The following is a 21,629-nucleotide window of genomic DNA, read 5'->3' on the forward strand; positions in this document are numbered from 1 at the left end:
TGTATCTGGGTGCCTCTGCAAAGACAGTGTTTATGCATGAGTGATGGTTAAAGTGTTGAATGATTGAAGTTTTTCTTTCTTTTTGTGTCACCCTGCCTCAGCAGGAAACGGCTGATGTGTTAAAAAAAAAAAAAAAAAAAAAAAAAAAACTGATCCTGTAATTACAAACAGGTTATCACAGGGTGATCTCTTCCATACATACAGTACTGCTACATTCATTTATTTTGTCATTTGGCCTATATGCACATCACTTGATATCTTTGGTATATACATTGCGTTTGGCCAGTAGCTGGATAGGTAACTACATGGACTGCCTTTACTTTGGAGACATTCATTTGTACATTCTGTACTCACAAAGATGTGTACACAAATACACATGTGTATACATATACAAAGTTTTTCCCATTTTCTTAACAGTGGAACAGGGCCAGAAGTTTGGGGCAATTGCAATGCACCGAAAGCCATCACTGTCTCAGCTGTTATTTATTGCCTTCGCTCCATGGTTGGTCATGATATACCCCTCAATCAGGTGAGTTTTGTGTTTGCAGTGGGTTTTTGTACAGTAGCTTACTGTATATAATGGTTTGTAATAAAGATAGTCTTAGGTAGGGCTTTTGAATTCATGTGTAATAGATTATAGGTTGAAACATTATACATTTGCAGTGGGTATAATATGTGTAGTTCCTGCAAAGGGGTGCTTTGATGCCAGTGAAGGGCTCTTGATCCAAAGAATTGGAGAGCAGTGGATGCGTGATTGGAGGTAGAGGAAGGGTACAAAGATGAACAAAAATGTAAAAAGTGGAAAATAAAAAGCATAGTATATGTATATATGTAAACAATGCACGAGTGCCTCCAATGACAGGACTGAGTGGAAGCGGCTTGTATGAAGCGAATGCTTCATAATTTAAAAACTCGTATACAGGAGGGCCCTGTTTTTACTGCTCTTGGGTTCCTGACCCCATTTGATAAGAGAAAATTGCCAGCAAGTGGAAAAGAACATTTTTCAAAATCAAATGCATCTGAAATACCTAATAATGTGTTTACACTATCATATATTAAGGGCTCAGTAGAGCTAGGCATAAAAAACAGATAAAAAGTAAAATAAATACACGGTATATAACAATATTCACCTTTAAAATATGGAGCTGGTCACCCTTCCCTTTTGCAACTGTTGTGCAAACGGCGGGAAAGCAGTGAAAGCACCAAACATAATGAACAGTGGCTCAGTTGAAAACCAGCGAAAGTGTAGAACACCGAAAAGAGGGTGCCAAATACATGGGGCCCTCCTGTACTCTACATTTTTTTGCTTATCTTTGTGCCCTTCCTCTCCCTTCAGTCTCGCATCTACTGGTATACACCACTTCCTTATTGTCTTTGACTTGATATTACCCTGCCATTATTAGCAGTTATGTTCAACATTCTCCTCCTGTGAGAATTATTCCCTCTTCAACATAAAGCAGAATTTAAAAAATACAAAATAACATTTCGGAAGAAATTAAAAAAATTATAAATAGTATTTGTGCAAATTATTTATTATTTTATGTCAGTATATTTTAACTTTGCAATAAAATTTATTTAATTTCAGGGTTGTCTGAAACCAGTAACTATAAAGATTCCTCCAGGCTGCTTATTGGACCCTTCACCAGATGCAGCAGTTGTTGGTGGTAATGTGCAGACATCACAGAGAATAGTTGATGTCATTCTACATGCCTTTGGTGCTTGTGCTGCATCCCAGGGCTGCATGAACAATATAACCTTTGGTGATGAGAGTGTGGGCTATTACGAGACAGTGGCTGGAGGTGCAGGAGCGGTATGCAGTACTGTTTTGAATATTTGAAAAAGTTATATTTTTGGATACTGTAGGTGCTTTATAGGGGCATGCCAAAGTGTCGGTATTGGCTACTTTTGATGGTATCAGTACTAGTATTAGTGAAAATTGGTTTTTCTTTAGATTTTTATTGATCACAATTAAAAATATAAATTCCACAAATAAATTTTTAATTGAATATATTATGGCTTTGTTTAAAGTTTTTTATTTTCATTGTTTTTATAACTGCTGTACATTTGATTTATTTTTGTAAATCAGTTAATATTTGAAATTTTTGTGTTGTATTCATTTACCCTACTTATTTCAGGGCCCAGCTTGGCATGGCCGCAGTGGGATTCACGTTCACATGACAAATACTAGAATTACAGATCCAGAGTTACTGGAATCCCGTTACCCAGTTATTCTCAATAAATTCACTCTGAATCAAGGAACCGGCGGCAGAGGAAAGTTCAGGTTTGTTTTTATGGCACTTGTGACATCACATACGTAAGTCATGTATGAACTAAATCTTGTAATTCATATAACCTTAGATGAGATTCATTCGAGTAAGTAGTCACTCTTGGAAAATAACATTACAGTGACCTAGTGGTAACAGTGGATACTAATTACAGGGAAGGTGTAACCAGCTCCTTACATGCATCTGTAAGTCTTTCATATACAGTGGTACCTTGACTTAAGAGTGCCCCAACTTGCGAGTTTTCCAAGTTACGAGCCATTGCTTGGTTGATTTTTTGCTTTGAGTTGCGATCCAAGATCAGAGTTACGAGTGAGCTTCAGATACGCTGCCACTCGCAGGAGATACCGAGAAAATATAAAAAACCTAGATAATAACCAATGTGTAACATCCTTTCAATTTTGATACCATTGGTAGTGTCATCCTGCCAGAATGTTCTATAACGTATGCCCTAAGTAAAGAGAAACAATTCTGGAACGTGTAATACATGTTTAGCAGGCCGACTGGTTGGGTGGCCGGCTGGCTGATTTGCTTTGGCTGTCTCTATCTCCTTCTCTGTCTGTATCTATTCCTCTCTATCGCTCTGTCAATCTGCCTGTATCTCACAGGTACACATAACTACAGTTAGTGTAAATTACCTAGGATAACCCCAAAAATCCAGACAAAGTGCTATACTATATTGTAGATAGATATAAGGCATAATAAGCATGACTGGCAAGTAATACACTTTCACTTGTTCAGAAATCAGATGTGACAACTCTGCATCATGTGTAATACCTGTTGGTTCATGAGCAGCTCTCTCTGAGACAGACAAGTAGAGAGACAGGAAAACTAACACAGGCAGACAGAAAGACAGATAAGCAGAGATAAACAGACAGAGCTAGACACAGATACAGACAAATACAGATAGGCTGACAGAGCTAGACAGAAACAGAAAGACATGTTTGTGTAACAGTGAAAACTAAAGCCAAGGCAGTGCACAATCATCAGATGTCACTCCACTGCTGCACTGTCAGCAGTGGAGTGACACTCTTCTTGCACCATGCTTCAAGGAGTTTCATATATACTCCAGCATTTCTAAAACATTGTTGGGACCTGGCAAAAATCATTTCTTATTTATGAATACATTTTTCTTATTTAAAAATCCATAGCAAAAAAATTGGGGTGGTTTTTTGGGGGCTGGAATGGGATTAATGTCATTTCAATTAATTTCAATGAGGAAAATTGATTTGATATACGAGCAAATTGAGTTACGAGCTCGGTCATGGAAAAAATTAAACTCTTAAGTCAAGGTACCACTATACACTAAATAAAATACGAATGAAACATGATATCGAAGTTTAAAGGGTATGGGATAACTTACCTGTCCAACATGCCATGAAGTTTTTAAAAATGAGCTGGTAGGCAGTGCATGAAGGCTGGTAACCCATATTTACAATGTGCTTACACGTTTGTGTTGTTTGAACAAGCATATACCTACTGTGGTTATATTTCTACAATTGTTGAACATTTTTTTTTTTTTTTTTCAACAAGTTGGTTGTCTCCCACCGAGGCAGGGTGACCCAAAAAAAGAAAGAAAATCCCCCAAAAGAAAATACTTTCATCATTCAACACTTTCACCACACTCACACATTATCACTGCTTTTGCAGAGGTGCTCAGAATACAACAGTTTAGAAGCATATACGTATAAAGATACACAGCATATCCCTCCAAACTGCCAGTGTGAAAAAGTTATTAAAAAAGAATGTATAGTGAAAAATGTTTGAAGTATATAGGGTCACCATAACATCCATCATATTATGCTGAGAGCAGGGCTCGTACAGCTGAAGAAATTGTGGGGATGGTAGCTGTACAGGTAGTGTAAAAGATCGCATAACTTTTCCACTTGCATGGATATCGACAAGTAATATCAACCACTGTTGTATTTGCACAAGTTTTTATTTTTCTAACTTTTCCATTTTTTCAGCTTTTGAACATGCCTTCATTGAAAATTTTATCATAAAGAGCACTCATATTAATGAATTACAAAAATGCTAAAACAAACCAATTGTCAAAATAGCATTTTAGATAATTATATAAATGTACATGCTCATCATTTATAACCATTATAGGGGTGGTGATGGTGTAACTAGAGAGTTGGTATTTCGACGCCCTCTGACGCTTTCCATTCTCACTGAAAGAAGAGTCTTTGCACCTTATGGACTTGAGGGTGAGGAAAAACAAAGTTATTGTTTCAGTTATGTGTTATACTGAAATTAAAGAAAAATTAAAAAAATCATATTAGAAACCTGTGAAGTTAGATGGCTGTGATACCAACAAAATTGCTATGTACTATATAATCAATATTCAAAGAACATTTACCTGGTGCCTTATAAATAAATTATTTTTGGGATATATATATATGGTTCTCCATGGGGATATGGAACAGAATTCTTCTTCCTTAAGCCATATGTGTCATAAGAGGTGACTAAAATGCCAGGAGCAAGAGGCCAGTAACTCCTTCTCCTGTACATATTACTAAAGTTAAAAAGAGAAACTTTTGTATTTCTTTTTGGGTCAGCTTGCTGTGGTGGGATATGGCCGATTTGTTGAAAGAAGAAAGATTTCTATGTGGTACAAGTCACATTTAATTGGAAATGTGTGTAATTTGTTTCTGATCACTTATGGCAATGAAAGGGAGGGGAAAGGGCTAATATGTCTGGAAAAAAAAGAGGAGCTATCAAACTGTTTGCAAGTTATTAAGTTTATACACAAGTGTTTTATGGACTTTTTTCTATTTCTTATAATATATTTACACTTATCAATGAAACAAGACTGTAGTTTAATCCTTAAACTGCCAGTGGGATAAAAAGAAATTATATTAGTACCAGAATATTTATTTTTTTTCCAAAATATTGGCCTTCATTGTACATGTGTTAAATGGAAATCAGGTTTAAACATACCAAAAAATAGTTATTCAAAGTTTCTGGACTTGGTCCTCATATGGTAACATATTTGCAAACTGCAAGCTTACAGTTGCATACTATTAGTGTTTTTGGTAATTTTTTTTTTTTCAAAACGTATGTATGTGTTGGAGTGGTTGGGATTTTTGTTTAATAAATGTAGGTAGTAGGTTGGTAGACACCAACCACCCAGGGAAGTACTACCGTCCTGCCAGATGACTGTGAAACAGAAACCTGTAACTGTTTTGCATGGTGGTAGGATTGCTGGTGTCTTTTTCTGTCTCATAAACACGCTAGATAACAGGGATATCTTGCTACTCCAACTTACACTTTGGTCACACTTCACAGACATGCACATGCATATATATATATACATATATCTAGGTTTTTCTCCTTTTTCTACATAGCTCTTGTTCTTCTTTATTTCTTCTATTGTCCATGGGGAAGTGGAAAAGAATCTTTCCTCCGTAAGCCATGCGTGTCGTATGAGGCGACTAAAATGCCGGGAGCAATGGGCTAGTAACCCCCTTCTCCTGTAGACATTTACTAAAAAAGAGAAGAACAAAAACTTTATAAAACTGGGATGCTTAAATGTGCGTGGATGTAGTGCAGATGACAAGAAACAGATGATTGCTGATGTTATGAATGAAAAGAAGTTGGATGTCCTGGCCCTAAGCGAAACAAAGCTGAAGGGGATAGGGGAGTTTCAGTGGGGGGAAATAAATGGGATTAAATCTGGAGTATCTGAGAGAGTTAGAGCAAAGGAAGGGGTAGCAGTAATGTTGAATGATCAGTTATGGAAGGAGAAAAGAGAATATGAATGTGTAAATGCAAGAATTATGTGGATTAAAGTAAAGGTTGGATGCGAGAAGTGGGTCATAATAAGTGTGTATGCACCTGGAGAAGAGAGGAATGCAGAGGAGAGAGAGAGATTTTGGGAGATGTTAAGTGAATGTATAGGAGCCTTTGAACCAAGTGAGAGAGTAATTGTGGTAGGGGACCTGAATGCTAAAGTAGGAGAAACTTTTAGAGAGGGTGTGGTAGGTAAGTTTGGGGTGCCAGGTGTAAATGATAATGGGAGCCCTTTGGTTGAACTTCGTATAGAAAGGGGTTTAGTTATAGGTAATACATATTTTAAGAAAAAGAGGATAAATAAGTATACAAGATATGATGTAGGGCAAAATGACAGTAGTTTGTTGGATTATGTATTGGTAGATAAAAGACTGTTGAGTAGACTTCAGGATGTACATGTTTATAGAGGGGCCACAGATATATCAGATCACTTTCTAGTTGTAGCTACACTGAGAGTAAAAGGTAGATGGGATACAAGGAGAATAGAAGCATCAAGGAAGAGAGAGGTGAAGGTTTATAAACTAAAAGAGGAGGCAGTTAGGGAAAGATATAAACAGCTATTGGAGGATAGATGGGCTAATGAGAGCATAGGCAATGGAGTCGAAGAGGCATGGGGTAGGTTTGAAAATGTAGTGTTAGTGTTCAGCAGAAGTTTGTGGTTACAGGAAAGTGGGTGCGGGAGGGAAGAGGAGCGATTGGTGGAATGATGATGTAAAGAGTAGTAAGGGAGAAAAAGTTAGCATATGAGAAGTTTTTACAAAGTAGAAGTGATGCAAGGAGGGAAGAGTATATGGAGAAAAAGAGAGAGGTTAAGAGAGTGGTGAAGCAATGTAAAAAGAGAGCAAATGAGAGAGTGGGCGAGATGTTATCAACAAATTTTGTTGAAAATAAGAAAAAGTTTTGGAGCGAGATTAACAAGTTAAGGAAGCCTAGAGAACAAATGGATTTGTCAGTTAAAAATAGGAGAGTAGAGTTATTAAATGGAGAGTTAGAGGTATTGGGAAGATGGAGGGAATATTTTGAGGAATTGTTAAATGTTGATGAAGATAGGGAAGCTGTGATTTCGTGTATAGGGCAAGGAGGAATAACATCTTGTAGGAGTGAGGAAGAGCCAGTTGTGAGTGTGGGGGAAGTTCGTGAGGCAGTAGGTAAAATGAAAGAGGGTAAGGCAGCCGGGATTGATGGGATAAAGATAGAAATGTTAAAAGCAGGTGGGGATATAGTTTTGGAGTGGTTGGTGCAATTATTTAATAAATGTATGGAAGAGAGTAAGGTACCTAGGGATTGGCAGAGAGCATGCATAGTTCCTTTGTATAAAGGCAAAGGGGACAAAAGAGTGCAAAAATTATAGGGGGATAAGTCTGTTGAGTATACCTGGTAAAGTGTATGGTAGAGTTATTATTGAAAGAATTAAAAGTAAGACTGAGAATAGGATAGCAGATGAACAAGGAGGCTTTAGGAAAGGTAGGGGGTGTGTGGACCAGGTGTTTACAGTGAAACATATAAGTGAACAGTATTTAGATAAGGCTAAAGAGGTCTTTGTGGCATTTATGGATTTGGAAAAGGCATATGACAGGGTGGATAGGGGGGCAATGTGGCAGATGTTGCAGGTGTATGGTGTAGGAGGTAGGTTACTGAAAGCAGTGAAGAGTTTTTACGAGGATAGTGAGGCTCAAGTTAGAGTACATAGGAAAGAGGGAAATTATTTCCCAGTAAAAGTAGGCCTTAGACAGGGATGTGTGATGTCACCGTGGTTGTTTAATATATTTATAGATGGGGTTGTAAGAGAAGTAAATGCGAGGGTCTTGACAAGAGGCGTGGAGTTAAAAGATAAGGAATCACACATAAAGTGGGAGTTGTCACAGTTGCTCTTTGCTGATGACACTGTGCTCTTGGGAGATTCTGAAGAGAAGTTGCAGAGATTGGTGGATGAATTTGGTAGGGTGTGCAAAAGAAGAAAATTAAAAGTGAATACAGGAAAGAGTAAGGTTATGAGGATAACAAAAATATTAGGTGATGAAAGATTGGATATCAGATTGGAGGGAGAGAGTATGGACGAGGTGAATGTATTCAGATATTTGGGAGTGGACGTGTCAGCGGATGGGTCTATGAAGGATGAGGTGAATCATAGAATTGATGAGGGAAAAAGAGTGAGTGGTGCACTTAGGAGTCTTTGGAGACAAAGAACTTTGTCCTTGGAGGCAAAGAGGGGAATGTATGAGAGTATAGTTTTACCAACACTCTTATATGGGTGTGAAGCATGGGTGATGAATGTTGCAGCGAGGAGAAGGCTAGAGGCAGTGGAGATGTCATGTCTGAGGGCAATGTGTGGTGTGAATATAATGCAGAGAATTCGTAGTTTGGAAGTTAGGAGGAGGTGCGGGATTACCAAAACTGTTGTCCAGAGGGCTGAGGAAGGGTTGTTGAGGTGGTTCGGACATGTAGAGAGAATGGAGCGAAAAAGAAAGACTTCAAGAGTGTATCAGTCTGTAGTGGAAGGAAGGCGGGGTAGGGGTCGGCCTAGGAAAGGTTGGAGGGAGGGGGTAAAGGAGGTTTTGTGTGCGAGGGGCTTTGACTTCCAGCAGGCGTGCATGAGCGTGTTTGATAGGAGTGAATGGAGACGAATGGTTTTTAATACTTGACGTGCTGTTGGAGTGTGAGCAAAGTAACATTTATGAAGGGGTTCAGGGAAACCGGCAGGCCGGACTTGAGTCCTGGAGATGGGAAGTACAGTGCCTGCACTCTGAAGGAGGGGTGTTAATGTTGCAGTTTAAAAACTGTAGTGTAAAGCACCCTTCTGGCAAGACAGTGATGGAGTGAATGATGGTGAAAGTTTTTCTTTTTCGGGCCACCCTGCCTTGGTGGGAATCGGCCAGTGTGATAATAAAAAAAAAAAAATGTATGAGAGGGGAAGGTACCTAGGGATTGGCAGAGAGCGTGTATAGTTCCTTTATATAAAGGGAAGGAGGACAAAAGAGATTGTAAAAATTATAGAGGAATAAGTTTATCGAGTATACCAGGAAAAGTGTACGGTAGGGTTATAATTGAAAGAATTAGAGGCAAGACAATGTAGGATTGTGGATGAGCAAGGAGGTTTTAGTGGGTAGGGGATGTGTAGATCAAGTGTTTACATTGAAGCATATATGTGAACAGTATTTAGATAAAGGTAGGGAAGTTTTTATTGCATTTATGGATTTAGGAAAGGCATAGGATACAGTGAATAGGGGAGCAATGTGGCAGATTATGCAAGTATATGGAATAGGTGGTAAGTTACAAAATACTGTAAAGAGTTTTTATGAGGATAGTGAGGCTCAGCTTAGGGTATGTAGAAGAGAGGGAGACTACTTCCCAGTAAAAGTAGGTCTTAGACAGGGACATGTAATATCACCATGGTTGTTTAATATATTTATAGATGGGGTTGTAAAAGAAGTAAATGCTAGGGTGTTCGGGAGAGGGGTGGGATTAAATTATGGGGAATCAAATACAAAATGGAAATTGACAGTTGCTTTTTGCTGATGATACTGTGCTTATGGGAGATTCTAAAGAAAAATTGCAAAGGTTAGTGGATGAGTTTGGGAATGTGTGTAAAGGTAGAAAGTTGAAAGTGAATATAGAAAAGAGTAAGGTGATGAGGGTATCAAATGATTTAGATAAAGAAAAATTGGATATCAAATTGGGGAGGAGGAGTATGGAAGAAGTGAATGTTTTCAGATATTTGGGAGTTGACGTGTCGGCGGATGGATTTATGAAGGATGAAGTTAATCATAGAATTGATGAGGAAAAAAAGGCGAGTGGTGCGTTGAGGTATATGTGGAGACAAAAAACATTATCTCGTTATCCATGAAGGCAAAGAAGAGAATGTATGAAAGTATAGTAGTACCAACACTCTTATATGGGTGTGAAGCTTGGGTTGTAAATGCAGCAGCGAGGAGGCGGTTGGAGGCAGTGGAGATGTCCTGTCTAAGGGCAATGTATGGTGTAAATATTATGCATAAATTCGGAGTGTGGAAATTAGGAGAAGGTGTGGAGTTAATAAAAATATTAGTCAGAGGGCTGAAGAAGGTTTGTCGAGGTGGTTTGGTCATTTAGAGAGAATGGATCAAAGTAGAATGACATGGAGAGCGTATAAATCTATACGGGAAGGAAGGCAGGGTAGAGATCATCCTCAATAAGGTTGGAAGGAAGGGGTAAGGGAGCTTTTTTGGGTGAGGGGCTTGGACTTCCAGCAGGCGTGGGTGAGCGTGTTCGATAGGAGTGAATGGAGACGAATGGTATTTGGGACCTGACAAGCTGTTGGAGTGTGATCAGGGTAATATTTAGTGAAGGGATTCAGGGAAACCGGTTATTTTTATATAGCCAGACTAGAGTCCTGGAAATGGGAAGTACAATGCCTGCACTCTAAAGGATGGGTTCATGATATTGGCAGCTTGGAGGGAGAGAGAGTGTGTGAACAAGAGTGAAAGTGTGTGAACAAGAAAGTGTGTGTGAACAAGAAAGTGTGTGTGAACAAGAAAGAGTGTGTGAACAAGAAAGAGTGTGTGAACAAGAGTGTGTGTGTGAACAAGAGTGTGTGTGTGAACAAGAGTGTGTGTGTGAACAAGAGTGTGTGTGTGAACAAGAGTGTGTGTGTGAACAAGAGTGTGTGTGTGTGAACAAGAGTGTGTGTGTGTGAACAAGAGTGTGTGTGTGTGAACAAGAGTGTGTGTGTGTGAACAAGAGTGTGTGTGTGTGAACAAGAGTGTGTGTGTGTGAACAAGAGTGTGTGTGTGTGAACAAGAGTGTGTGTGTGTGAACAAGAGTGTGTGTGTGTGAACAAGAGTGTGTGTGTGTGAACAAGAGTGTATGAACAAAAGAGTGAGTGTGTGAACGAGAGAGAGAGAGAGAGAGAGAGAGAGAGAGATTGTGAACAAGAGAGAGTGTGAACAAGAGAGAGTGTGAACAAGAGAGAGTGTGAACAAGAGAGAGTGTGAACAAGAGAGAGTGTGAACAAGAGAGTGTGAACAAGAGAGTGTGAACAAGAGAGTGTGTGAACAAGAGAGTGTGTGAACAAAGAGAGAGAGTGAGTGTGTGTGAACAAGATAGAGAGAGAGTGTGTGTGTGAACGAGAGTGTGAACAAAGAGAGTGTGTGAACAAGAGAGAGAGTGAACAAGAGTGTGTGTGTGTGTGTGTGTGTGTGTGTGTGTGTGTGTGTGTGTGTGTGTGTGTGAACAAGAGAGAGAATGTGAACAAGAGAGAGAGAGTGTGTGTGAACGAGAGAGAGAATGTGAACAAGAGAGAGTGTGAACGAGTGTGTGTGTGTGTGTGTGTGTGTGTGTGTGTGTGTGAACAAGAGTGTGAACAAAGAGTGTGAACAAGAGAGAGTGTGTGTGTGTGTGTGTGAACAAGAGAGTGTGTGTGATCGAGAGAGTGTGAACGAGAGAGAGAATGTGAACAAGAGAGAGAGAGTGAACAAGAGAGAGAGAGTGAACAAGAGAGAGTGAACAAGAGAGAGAGAGTGAACAAGAGAGAGAGAGTGAACAAGAGAGAGAGAGTGAACAAGAGAGAGAGAGAGTGAACAAGAGAGAGAGAGAGTGAACAAGAGAGAGAGAGAGTGAACAAGAGAGAGAGAGAGTGAACAAGAGAGAGAGAGAGTGAACAAGAGAGAGAGAGAGTGAACAAGAGAGAGAGTGAACAAGAGAGAGAGAGAGTGAACAAGAGAGAGAGAGTGAACAAGAGAGAGAGAGTGAACAAGAGAGAGAGAGTGAACAAGAGAGAGAGAGTGAACAAGAGAGAGAGAGTGAACAAGAGAGAGAGAGTGAACAAGAGAGAGAGAGTGAACAAGAGAGAGAGTGTGAACAAGAGAGAGAGTGTGAACAAGAGAGTGTGAACAAGAGAGAGAGTGTGAACAAGAGAGAGAGTGTGAACAAGAGAGTGTGAACAAGAGAGAGAGAGAGAGTGTGAACAAGAGAGAGAGAGAGTGTGAACAAGAGAGAGAGAGAGAGTGTGAACAAGAGAGAGAGAGAGAGTGTGAACAAGAGAGAGAGAGAGAGTGTGAACAAGAGAGAGAGAGAGAGAGTGTGAACAAGAGAGAGAGAGAGTGTGAACAAGAGAGAGAGAGAGAGAGAGTGTGAACAAGAGAGAGAGAGAGAGAGAGTGTGAACAAGAAAGAGAGAGAGAGAGAGTGTGAACAAGAAAGAGAGAGAGTGAACAAGAGAGAGAGAGAGTGTGTGAACAAGAGAGAGAGAGAGTGTGTGAACAAGAGAGAGAGTGTGAACAAGAGAGAGAGAGAGTGTGAACAAGAGAGAGAGAGAGTGTGAACAAGAGAGAGAGAGAGTGTGAACAAGAGAGAGAGAGAGTGTGAACAAGAGAGAGAGAGAGTGTGAACAAGAGAGAGAGAGAGTGTGAACAAGAGAGAGAGAGAGTGTGAACAAGAGAGTGTGTGTGTGTGAACAAGAGTGTGTGTGATCGAGAGAGAGTGAACAAGAGTGAGAGAGAGAGAGAGAGTGAACAAGAGAGAGTGTGTGAACAAGAGAGAGAGAGAGAGAGAGAGAGTGTGTGAACGAGAGTGTGAACAAGAGAGAGAATGTGAACAAGAGAGAGAGTGTGAACAAGAGAGAGAGAGTGTGAACAAGAGAGAGAGAGAGAGAGAGTGAACGAGAGAGAGAGAGAGTGTGAACAAGAGAGAGAGAGAGAGAGAGTGTGAACGAGAGAGAGAGAGAGAGAGTGTGAACGAGAGAGAGAGAGAGAGAGAGAGTGTGTGAACGAGAGAGAGAGAGAGAGAGAGTGTGTGAACGAGAGAGAGAGAGAGTGTGAACGAGAGAGAGAGAGAGAGAGAGAGAGAGTGTGAACAAGAGAGAGAGAGAGAGAGAGAGAGAGAGAGTGTGAACAAGAGAGAGAGAGAGAGAGAGTGTGAACAAGAGAGAGAGAGAGAGAGAGAGAGTGAACAAGAGAGAGAGAGAGAGAGAGAGTGTGAACACCTGCACCTGATCACCTGCTACGCCGAAGTACGAACAGCAGGGACACATCTGTCAGAACTGGTAGAGGGCGGGGTAGAGGACGTGGAGGAGGACGTGGTGGAGGAAGACATCTACAGCCGTCTCACCCTCCACTAACACAGTTCCAGCGGCAGAATCCGAGGACAAATCTGCGAAACACAGGAGGTACAACAAATCCTAGTCCACCCTCCCAGGCACCTAGGCTGTGCTCTCGCTGTCACCGGAAGGGGCACTCTGCCAACAACTGCCTGCGAGATACCAGGTGTAACTACTGCTACAAGAAAGGACATAAGGAGGACCAGTGTCGGAAGAAAAAGGAACTTGACAGACAGGGCCACCTGTTTAGAGACCTGTTCTCAGAACAAACCAGCAGGATCTCTGAATTGGTAAACACTCTCACACGTCACCCACTTAGCTACTCCTATCCCAGCCCATCAGGTGGGATTGGGCCTTATACAAGACCACAGACCTACATCCCTGCAGCTGCCTCAGTACCCTACCTCTCTCAAGGGCAGGCACCTTACATTCCCTACACACCCACCACCTCAAGCTGACCACTTCATCATGAGGAGCCAGTCTATCAGCATCCTGTCGGCCAACATTAGAGGTTTCATTACTAATGTTGGAGAGCTCACACATAGCTTTGTGAACACTCGACGTCCCGACATGATAGCTGTTGTTGAAACATTTTTGGATGACAGGACTCCAGAAAATTTTGCAAGAATTGCTGGCTACACCTCATGGATGAGAAGAGACAGGCAAGGGCAAGGAGGTGGTGTTGCTGTGTGCTTCTCTAAAAGTGTTCATGCCCAGCACATAGATGTTGCCACCCCTACACATCTTGAAATGATGTTCTTCAAGCTCTGTATAAACACTAGTACCTCTGTACTAGCATGTGCAATGTACAGACCTCAGTGGCAACATGCAGACCCTATCAACTTCCTAATGGAAAATATTGACTCCCTTCTGCTACAACACAACTGTCAACATATTATAATTGTTGGTGACCTCAACCAGCACCTTATACAGAGGGACTTTGATGACCTTCTTGCAGTGTTTGACATGAGAAACTTTGTTGATTTCCCTACTCATATCTCTGGCTCCTCCCTTGACCCAGTAGTGAGTGATCTGGCAGAAGGCATAGTCCCACTTGTCAACCCCTCGGCTACGTTGGATCGTCTGACCACAAGGCTGTTTTTACCACACTTAAGATCCCAACAGAACGAGGTGAGGAGTCCACACGCACAACCTGGCTATGGGAAAGAGGTAATTGGCCAGCCCTTTGCTCTGAGCTCGCCACCACCGACTGGAATGCTCTTCTCCAGGGGGATGTTGACAACCAAGTGAAAGCCCTTCCACTGGACACATCCTTAATCTGCAACAAGAACACATTCCTCACCGGCAATATGCTGACCAAAGCCTACAGATCAGCCTTGGTTTGGCTTTCGTTGTAGAGAGGCTGCTACTGCTAAGTACAAAGCATGGCGAAGGTATAAGAGACATCCTACCACCTATAACAGGAACTTGCACATGCAAGCCTGTAGGCATATGGGTGATGTTCAAAGAAAAGTGGGCCATTACTAAATGGGAGGATGGACACTAAAAGAAAGTTAGCATCAGGTAGGGTAGGCTCCAAAACCTGGTGGTCCCTGGTCAAGGACAGACAAGGTTATCTGCCTGATGAACTTATTCCACCTCTAAATCGACAGGATGGGACCACCTCTACTAGTAGTCAAGAGAAGGCGGACCTCTTTGCTGAACACTTTGCTGCAAATGCAAGTTCCTGATCCAGCAAGGGACCCTCCTTGGCTAGCTGCAAGAACTGTGTTAAAACTGTCAGTGGTGACAATAAGGCAGGAGGAGGTGCATTTCTTTCTTAAATCACTTGACCAAGAAAAGGCTGTGGGCCCAGACAAGTTGAGCCCAAGATTGTTGAGAAGATGTGCAGACCAGCTAGCAGCACCTCTAACTCGCATCTTTCAGCACTGCCTAGTACAGTGTAAATGGCCCCTCATGGAAAGAGGCAAATGTAGTCCCTGTTCACAAAAAGAAGAGCAGAGCAGAAATCAGCAACTACAGACCAGTGTCACTCCTGTCAATCATAGGTAAGATCCTTGAGACAATAATCTCCAAGACAAATGACAGATTTTTTTGACTACCACTCACTACTTTGTGATCGCAATATGGCTTCAGAAGGAAGGTTACTCTGCTGCTGATCTGTTGTTAAACCTCTCCACTAAGTGGCACCAGTCACTGGATGAATCCAAAGTCAGCTGTGTGGTAGCACTGGACATTGCTGGCGCTTTTATACCGGGTGTGGCACCAGGGCCTCTTAGCAAAACTTCAAGCACTGGGAATTGCAGGCTCACGCTATGTCTCCTCAGTGATTACCTTCATGGTAGATCTCTAAGTGTAGTCCTCAATGGAACGGAATCAGCAAGGCATCCTATTGGGGCAAGCGTTCCCACAAGGAAGTGTGCTGGGTCCACTGTTATGGAATGTCTACTTCAACGACCTTCTTCATCTCATCCCAGGAATCACATGCATATGCAGACTGACTGTACACTGACATTCACTTATCCAAGAGAAGAAATGCCAGCTGCTCTAAGCTACATCAATCACCAGCTGAGAGCTATATCAGCTTGGGGAAATAGATGGCAAGTAACATTTGCACCTGAAAAACGCAAATGATGTTCTCTCTAGGCACCATGATGGTAATGCTGGCGCGTAAGTAAGGATGAATGGGACGATGTTGGCACCTGGAGAAGAAGATATCCTTGGGGTGAAATTTGACTCCAAACTAACCATGAAGAACCATGTTGTAAATCTTGCAAACAAGGCAGCCAGGAAGCTTACAGCACCTTGCCGTATCTCGCATCTGCTTGACAGTAGGGGTTGCAAGATCCTGTACGAGGCACAAGTACGCTCACACCTTGAGTATGCTCCACTTTCTTGGTTTGCCTGCCCCCTCTCATCTGCGACTGCTTGACAGAGTAGAGAACAGAGCAAGGACGTCCCTCATCTCTCGCCTGGACCCATCCTGGATAGATCTGTCATTTCAGCAGAGCCTTCAACATAGGAGGGATGTGGGTGGCCTTACTGTTATGTACAAGGCCAATATTGTCAAATACCACACTTGGATCCACTGAGGACAGCGTGAAACAAGCTTTTATGCCACAAGAGGCGGGCGAAAGCAGCAACTTCACTCTGGCTGTACCCTTCTCCAGAACATCACTCCATCTGAGATCATACATACCCAGGATGACCTAGTATGGAACACATTCGTACAGCATAATGATGTCAACGAGATAACGTCAGTTGATCAAATGAAAATGCTGGCCCACAGATGGCTCCAACTTCATCCTGTTCCCTACTTGTATGTCTCATAACAAAAATGCTTTCAAATGAGCTGATGTAGGTAACAGCTCTTAGCTTGCCAATAAAGTTAGGAATCCTTAACCTGTAAATAGCTGTCAATAAAGCTAGGGATCCTTAACCTTGTCAAACCCTGTGTACAAAGAGAGTGTGAACAAGAGAGAGAGTGTGAACAAAGAGAGAGTGTGAACAAGAGAGAGAGAGAGAGAGAGAGTGTGTGAACAAGAGAGAGAGAGAGAGAGTGTGTGAACAAGAGAGAGAGAGAGAGAGTGTGAACAAGAGAGAGAGAGAGAGAGTGTGAACAAGAGAGAGAGAGAGAGAGTGAACAAGACAGAGAGAGAGAGAGAGAGAGAGAGAGAGAGAGTGAACAAGAGAGAGAGAGAGAGAGTGTGAACAAGAGAGAGAGTGTGAACAAGAGAGAGAGAGAGTGTGAACAAGAGAGAGAGTGTGAACAAGAGAGAGAGAGTGTGAACAAGAGAGAGAGAGAGAGAGAGAGAGTGTGAACAAGAGAGAGAGAGAGAGAGTGTGAACAAGAGAGAGAGAGAGAGTGTGAACAAGAGAGAGAGAGAGAGAGAGTGTGAACAAGAGAGAGAGAGAGAGAGTGTGAACAAAGAGAGAGAGAGAGAGTGAGAGAGAGTGTGAACAAGAGAATGAGAGAGTGTGAACAAAGAGAGAGAGAGAGTGAACAAGAGAGAGAGAGAGTGTGAACAAGAGAGAGAGAGAGAGTGTGAACAAGAGAGAGAGAGTGAACAAGAGAGAGAGAGAGAGAGAGAGAGAGTGTGAACAAGAGAGAGAGAGAGTGTGAACAAGAGAGAGAGAGAGAGAGAGAGAGAGAGAGAGAGAGAGAGAGAGTGTGAACAAGAGAGAGAGTGTGAACAAGAGAGAGAGAGAGAGAGTGTGAACAAGAGAGAGAGAGAGAGAGTGTGTGAACAAGAGAGAGAGAGAGAGAGAGTGTGTGAACAAGAGAGAGAGAGTGTGAACAAGAGAGAGAGAGAGTGAACAAGAGAGAGAGAGAGTGTGTGAACAAGAGAGAGAGAGAGAGAGTGTGAACAAGAGAGAGAGAGAGAGAGTGTGTGAACAAGAGAGAGAGAGAGAGAGTGTGTGAACAAGAGAGAGAGAGAGAGAGAGAGAGTGTGAACAAGAGAGAGAGAGAGTGTGAACAAGAGAGAGAGAGTGTGAACAAGAGAGAGAGTGTGAACAAGAGAGAGTGTGTGAACAAGAGAGAGAGAGTGTGAACAAGAGAGAGAGAGAGAGAGAGAGAGAGAGAGAGAGAGAGAGAGAGAGAGAGAGAGAGAGTGTGAACAAGAGAGAGAGAGAGAGAGAGAGTGTGAACAAGAGAGAGAGAGTGTGAACAAAGAGAGAGAGAGAGTGTGTGAACAAGAGAGAGAGAGAGTGAACGAGAGAGAGAGAGAGAGAGAGAGAGAGAGAGAGAGAGTGTGAACAAGAGAGAGAGAGAGAGAGTGTGAACAAGAGAGAGAGAGAGAGAGAGAGAGAGTGTGAACAAGAGAGAGAGAGAGAGAGAGAGAGTGTGAACAAGAGAGAGAGAGAGAGAGAGAGAGAGAGAGAGAGAGGGTGTGAGAGAGAGAGAGAGAGAGTGAACAAGAGAGAGAGAGAGAAGAGACAAGAGAGAGAGAGATGTGAACAAGAGAGAGAGAGTGTGAACAAGAGAGAGAGAGAGGTGAAGAGAGAGAGAGAGTGAATAGAGAAGAGAGAGAGAGAGAGAGTGTGAACAAGAGAGAGAGAGAGAGAGAGTGAAGCAAGAGAGAGAAGAGTGAACAAGAGAGAGAGAGAGAGTGAGAAGAGAGAAGAGAGAGAGAGAGTGTGAACAAAGAGAGAGAGAGAGAGAAGAGAGAACAGAGAGAGAGAGAGAGTGTGAACAAGAGAGAGAGAGTGTGTGAACGAGAGAGAGAGAGAGAGTGTGAACAAGAGAGAGTGTGTGAACAAGAGAGTGTGTGAACAAGAGAGTGTGTGAACAAGAGAGTGTGTGAACAAGAGAGAGAGTGTGAACAAAGAGAGAGAGAGTGTGAACGAGAGAGAGAGAGAGAGTGTGTGAACGAGAGAGAGAGAGAGAGAGAGAGAGAGTGTGAACAAGAGAGAGAGAGAGAGTGTGTGAACAAGAGAGAGAGAGAGAGAGTGTGAACAAGAGAGAGAGAGAGTGTGAACAAGAGAGAGAGAGAGAGTGTGAACAAGAGAGAGAGAGAGAGAGTGTGAACAAGAGAGAGAGTGTGAACAAGAGAGAGAGAGAGTGTGAACAAGAGAGAGAGAGAGAGAGAGTGTGAACAAGAGAGAGAGAGAGAGAGTGTGAACAAAGAGAGAGAGAGAGAGTGAGAGAGAGTGTGAACAAGAGAATGAGAGAGTGTGAACAAGAGAGTATGAACAAGAGAGAGAGAATGAACGAGAGAGAGAGAGAGAGAGAGAGAGAGAGTGTGAACAAGAGAGTGTGAACAAGAGAGAGAGAGAGTATGAACAAGAGAGAGAGAGAGAGAGTGTGTGTGAACAAGAGAGTGTGAACAAGAGAGAGAGAGAGAGAGTGTGAACGAGAGAGAGAGAGAGAGAGAGAGTGTGTGAACAAAGAGAGAGAGAGAGTGTGTGAACAAGAGAGAGAGAGTGTGAACAAGAGAGAGAGATGTAGACAGAGAGAGAGATGAACAAGAGAGAGTGTGAACAGAAGAGAGAGAGTGTGAACAAGAGAGAGAGAGAGAGTGTGAACAAGAGAGAGAGAGAGAGAGAGTGAACAAGAGAGAGAGAGAGAGAGAGAGAGAGAGTGTGTGAACAAGAGAGAGAGAGAGAGTGTGTGTGTGAACAAGAGAGAGAGAGAGTGTGTGAACAAGAGAGAGAGTGTGTGAACAAGAGAGAGAGAGAGAGTGTGTGTGTGAACAAGAGAGAGAGAGAGTGTGAACAAGAGAGAGAGAGAGTGTGAACGAGAGAGAGAGAGAGAGAGAGAGTGTGTGAACAAGAGAGAGAGAGAGAGAGAGTGTGAACAAGAGAGAGAGAGAGAGAGAGTGAACAAGAGAGAGAGAGAGAGAGAGAGAGAGAGTGTGAACAAGAGAGAGAGAGAGAGAGAGTGTGAACAAGAGAGATAGTGTGTGAACAAGAGAGAGAGAGAGAGAGAGAGAGAGAGAGAGAGAGAGAGAGAGAGAGAGAGAGAGAGAGAGTGTGAACAAGAGAGAGAGAGAGAGAGAGAGTGTGAACAAGAGAGAGAGAGAGTGTGAACAAAGAGAGAGAGAGTGAACAAGAGAGAGAGAGAGGAGAGAGAGAGAGACGAGAGAGAGAGAGAGAGAGTGTGAAGAGAGAGAGAGAGAGAGAAGAGAGAGAGAGAGAGTGTGAACGAGAGAGAGAGAGTGTGAACTAGAGAGAGAGAGTGAAATAGAGAGAGAGAGAGAGAGAGAGAGAGAGTGTGAAATAGAGAGAGAGAGTGTGTGAACAAGAGAGAGAGAGTGAACAAGAGAGAGAGAGTGTGTGAACAAGAGAGAGAGAGTGAACAAGAGAGAGAGAGAGTGAACAAGAGAGAGAGAGAGAGAGAGAGAGTGAACAAGAGAGAGTGTGTGAACAAGAGAGAGAGTGTGAACAAAGAGAGAGAGTGTGAACAAAGAGAGAGAGTGTGAACAAAGAGAGAGAGAGAGAGTGTGAACAAAGAGAGAGAGAGAGTGAACAAGAGAGAGAGTGTGAACAAGAGAGAGAGAGAGAGAGAGAGTGTGTGAACAAGAGAGAGAGTGTGAACAAGAGAGAGAGTGTGTGTGTGTGTGTGAACAAGAGAGAGAGAGAGAGTGAGTGTGAACAAGAGAGAGAGAGTGTAAACAAGAGAGAGAGAGAGAGTGTGTGAACAAGAGAGAGAGAGAGAGAGTGTGTGAACAAGAGAGAGAGAGAGAGAGAGTGTGTGTGTGTGTGTGTGTGTGTGTGAACAAGAGTGTGTGTGAACAAAGAGTGAACAAGAGAGAGTAGGGGTTATATAAACCAAGGTAAGGAATGTATGTATTGTTAAAAAAAATTACAGTAATATTTTTATTTAATGGCAAATATCTTATGTTCTTATAATTTTTCCATTTGTATTCTGTAGAAAAAAGTAAATATATATATTCTTTCAGTTTGATACTTACTATAAAAAACATTGTTTAATGAATCAGGTGGTGGTGATGGACAAAGAGGAAATAATCTGTTGATTCGTAAGTGCGGTCGTGTAATTCGTCTAGGTTCAAAAGCATCGGTGAAAGTTGAAAAAGGAGTGAGTATAAAATGTCTAATTATAATGCTTTTTTTTTGAGTTTATTGCATTATTTTTATACTTATAACTTGGTATTTTTTTTCTTTGATGCAAACTGTAAATTTATTTATCCATAATTAGGATATGTTCCGGTTATTGACACCTGGAGGGGGAGGTTATGGGACTCCCAGTGATTCTGACATACCTTCCAATGAGTGCCTTGAACCACCTTCCAAGAGGCAGCGGCAGATTGAAAAAGGAAGTGTTTATGAATATAAAAGGACACAAGAAAGTGTATGATAACACTTTGTATATGTTTAGGAACTTTAATAGTTGTAGTCTTGTAAGCACTGCTGTTAACCCATTTGTTATTTTAATTACTTAATGGATAAAAAATGTAATAAATAAAAAATGCCCACAACAATATACTGTAACTTGTAACTAGAACTTCAAGCTAAGAAAAGATTTCACTGGGCCTTACTCATTGTCCATTAACTGTAAATCCTTGATTCTTCCAGGTGACATTTCCCTTCCCTTCATCCCCTGAAGCTGAATCATAAGTAGTGGGTTGTGCTTGGGTGACTTCAACACTTCCTTCCAAGCACATGACATGAATGAAGGGCCCAGCATTTTTTTTGGTTTAATTGGTGTGGATAGTTTATTAAAATCCCAGCACTGGATGATTCCTCAGCAGGTTTAGCAATTTTTCCTTTGAATAAATATTGACCACATGGCACAGGGGTACCATGGACACAACTGTCCATCACAAGAACCCAGAAGGCACTTCAGATGCAGCCAGTTGCTTTAGGGGATCTCAAGACATCCGACTTTGAGGGGCAAGGTCAGCATAATTTTTGGTCTCATCGACCAGTCTACCAGGGTGGTGTATTACTTTGGACATAGCATTGTGCTAGGTGCCTTCCATTCACTGTACTTTAATATGGTCACTGTATAATGTAGGGAGGTACATAGAGAGGATGAATCAAAATAAGATGAATAGG

At 41.9% G+C, this 21,629-nt stretch overlaps 1 protein-coding gene across 5 annotated transcripts in view; it reads left to right on the forward strand.

Moving 5' to 3' along the window:
- Positions 1 to 21,629, forward strand: part of LOC128696091 (5-oxoprolinase) — a 73,745-nt gene that overhangs the window by 50,693 nt on the left and 1,423 nt on the right. For 2 of the 5 annotated variants that reach the window (XM_070094989.1, XM_070094992.1), the window contains 7 exons: positions 418 to 529; positions 1,586 to 1,810; positions 2,136 to 2,281; positions 4,395 to 4,492; positions 20,552 to 20,649; positions 20,770 to 20,922; positions 21,147 to 21,629. The exon at positions 21,147 to 21,629 is cut by the window's right edge and continues 1,423 nt beyond it. In XM_070094989.1, the coding sequence (XP_069951090.1) occupies positions 418 to 529; positions 1,586 to 1,810; positions 2,136 to 2,281; positions 4,395 to 4,492; positions 20,552 to 20,649; positions 20,770 to 20,922; positions 21,147 to 21,188 (874 nt within the window). In that variant the 3' untranslated portion in view covers positions 21,189 to 21,629. Of the gene's footprint in view, positions 1 to 417; positions 530 to 1,585; positions 1,811 to 2,135; positions 2,282 to 4,394; positions 4,493 to 20,551; positions 20,650 to 20,769; positions 20,993 to 21,146 lie in introns of those variants that run through there. The other 3 variants (XM_070094990.1, XM_053787153.2, XR_011393274.1) reach the window with 3 other exon arrangements.

This window comes from Cherax quadricarinatus, chromosome 48 (assembly GCF_038502225.1).
Source record: "Cherax quadricarinatus isolate ZL_2023a chromosome 48, ASM3850222v1, whole genome shotgun sequence".
NCBI classification, from domain to species: domain Eukaryota; kingdom Metazoa; phylum Arthropoda; class Malacostraca; order Decapoda; family Parastacidae; genus Cherax; species Cherax quadricarinatus.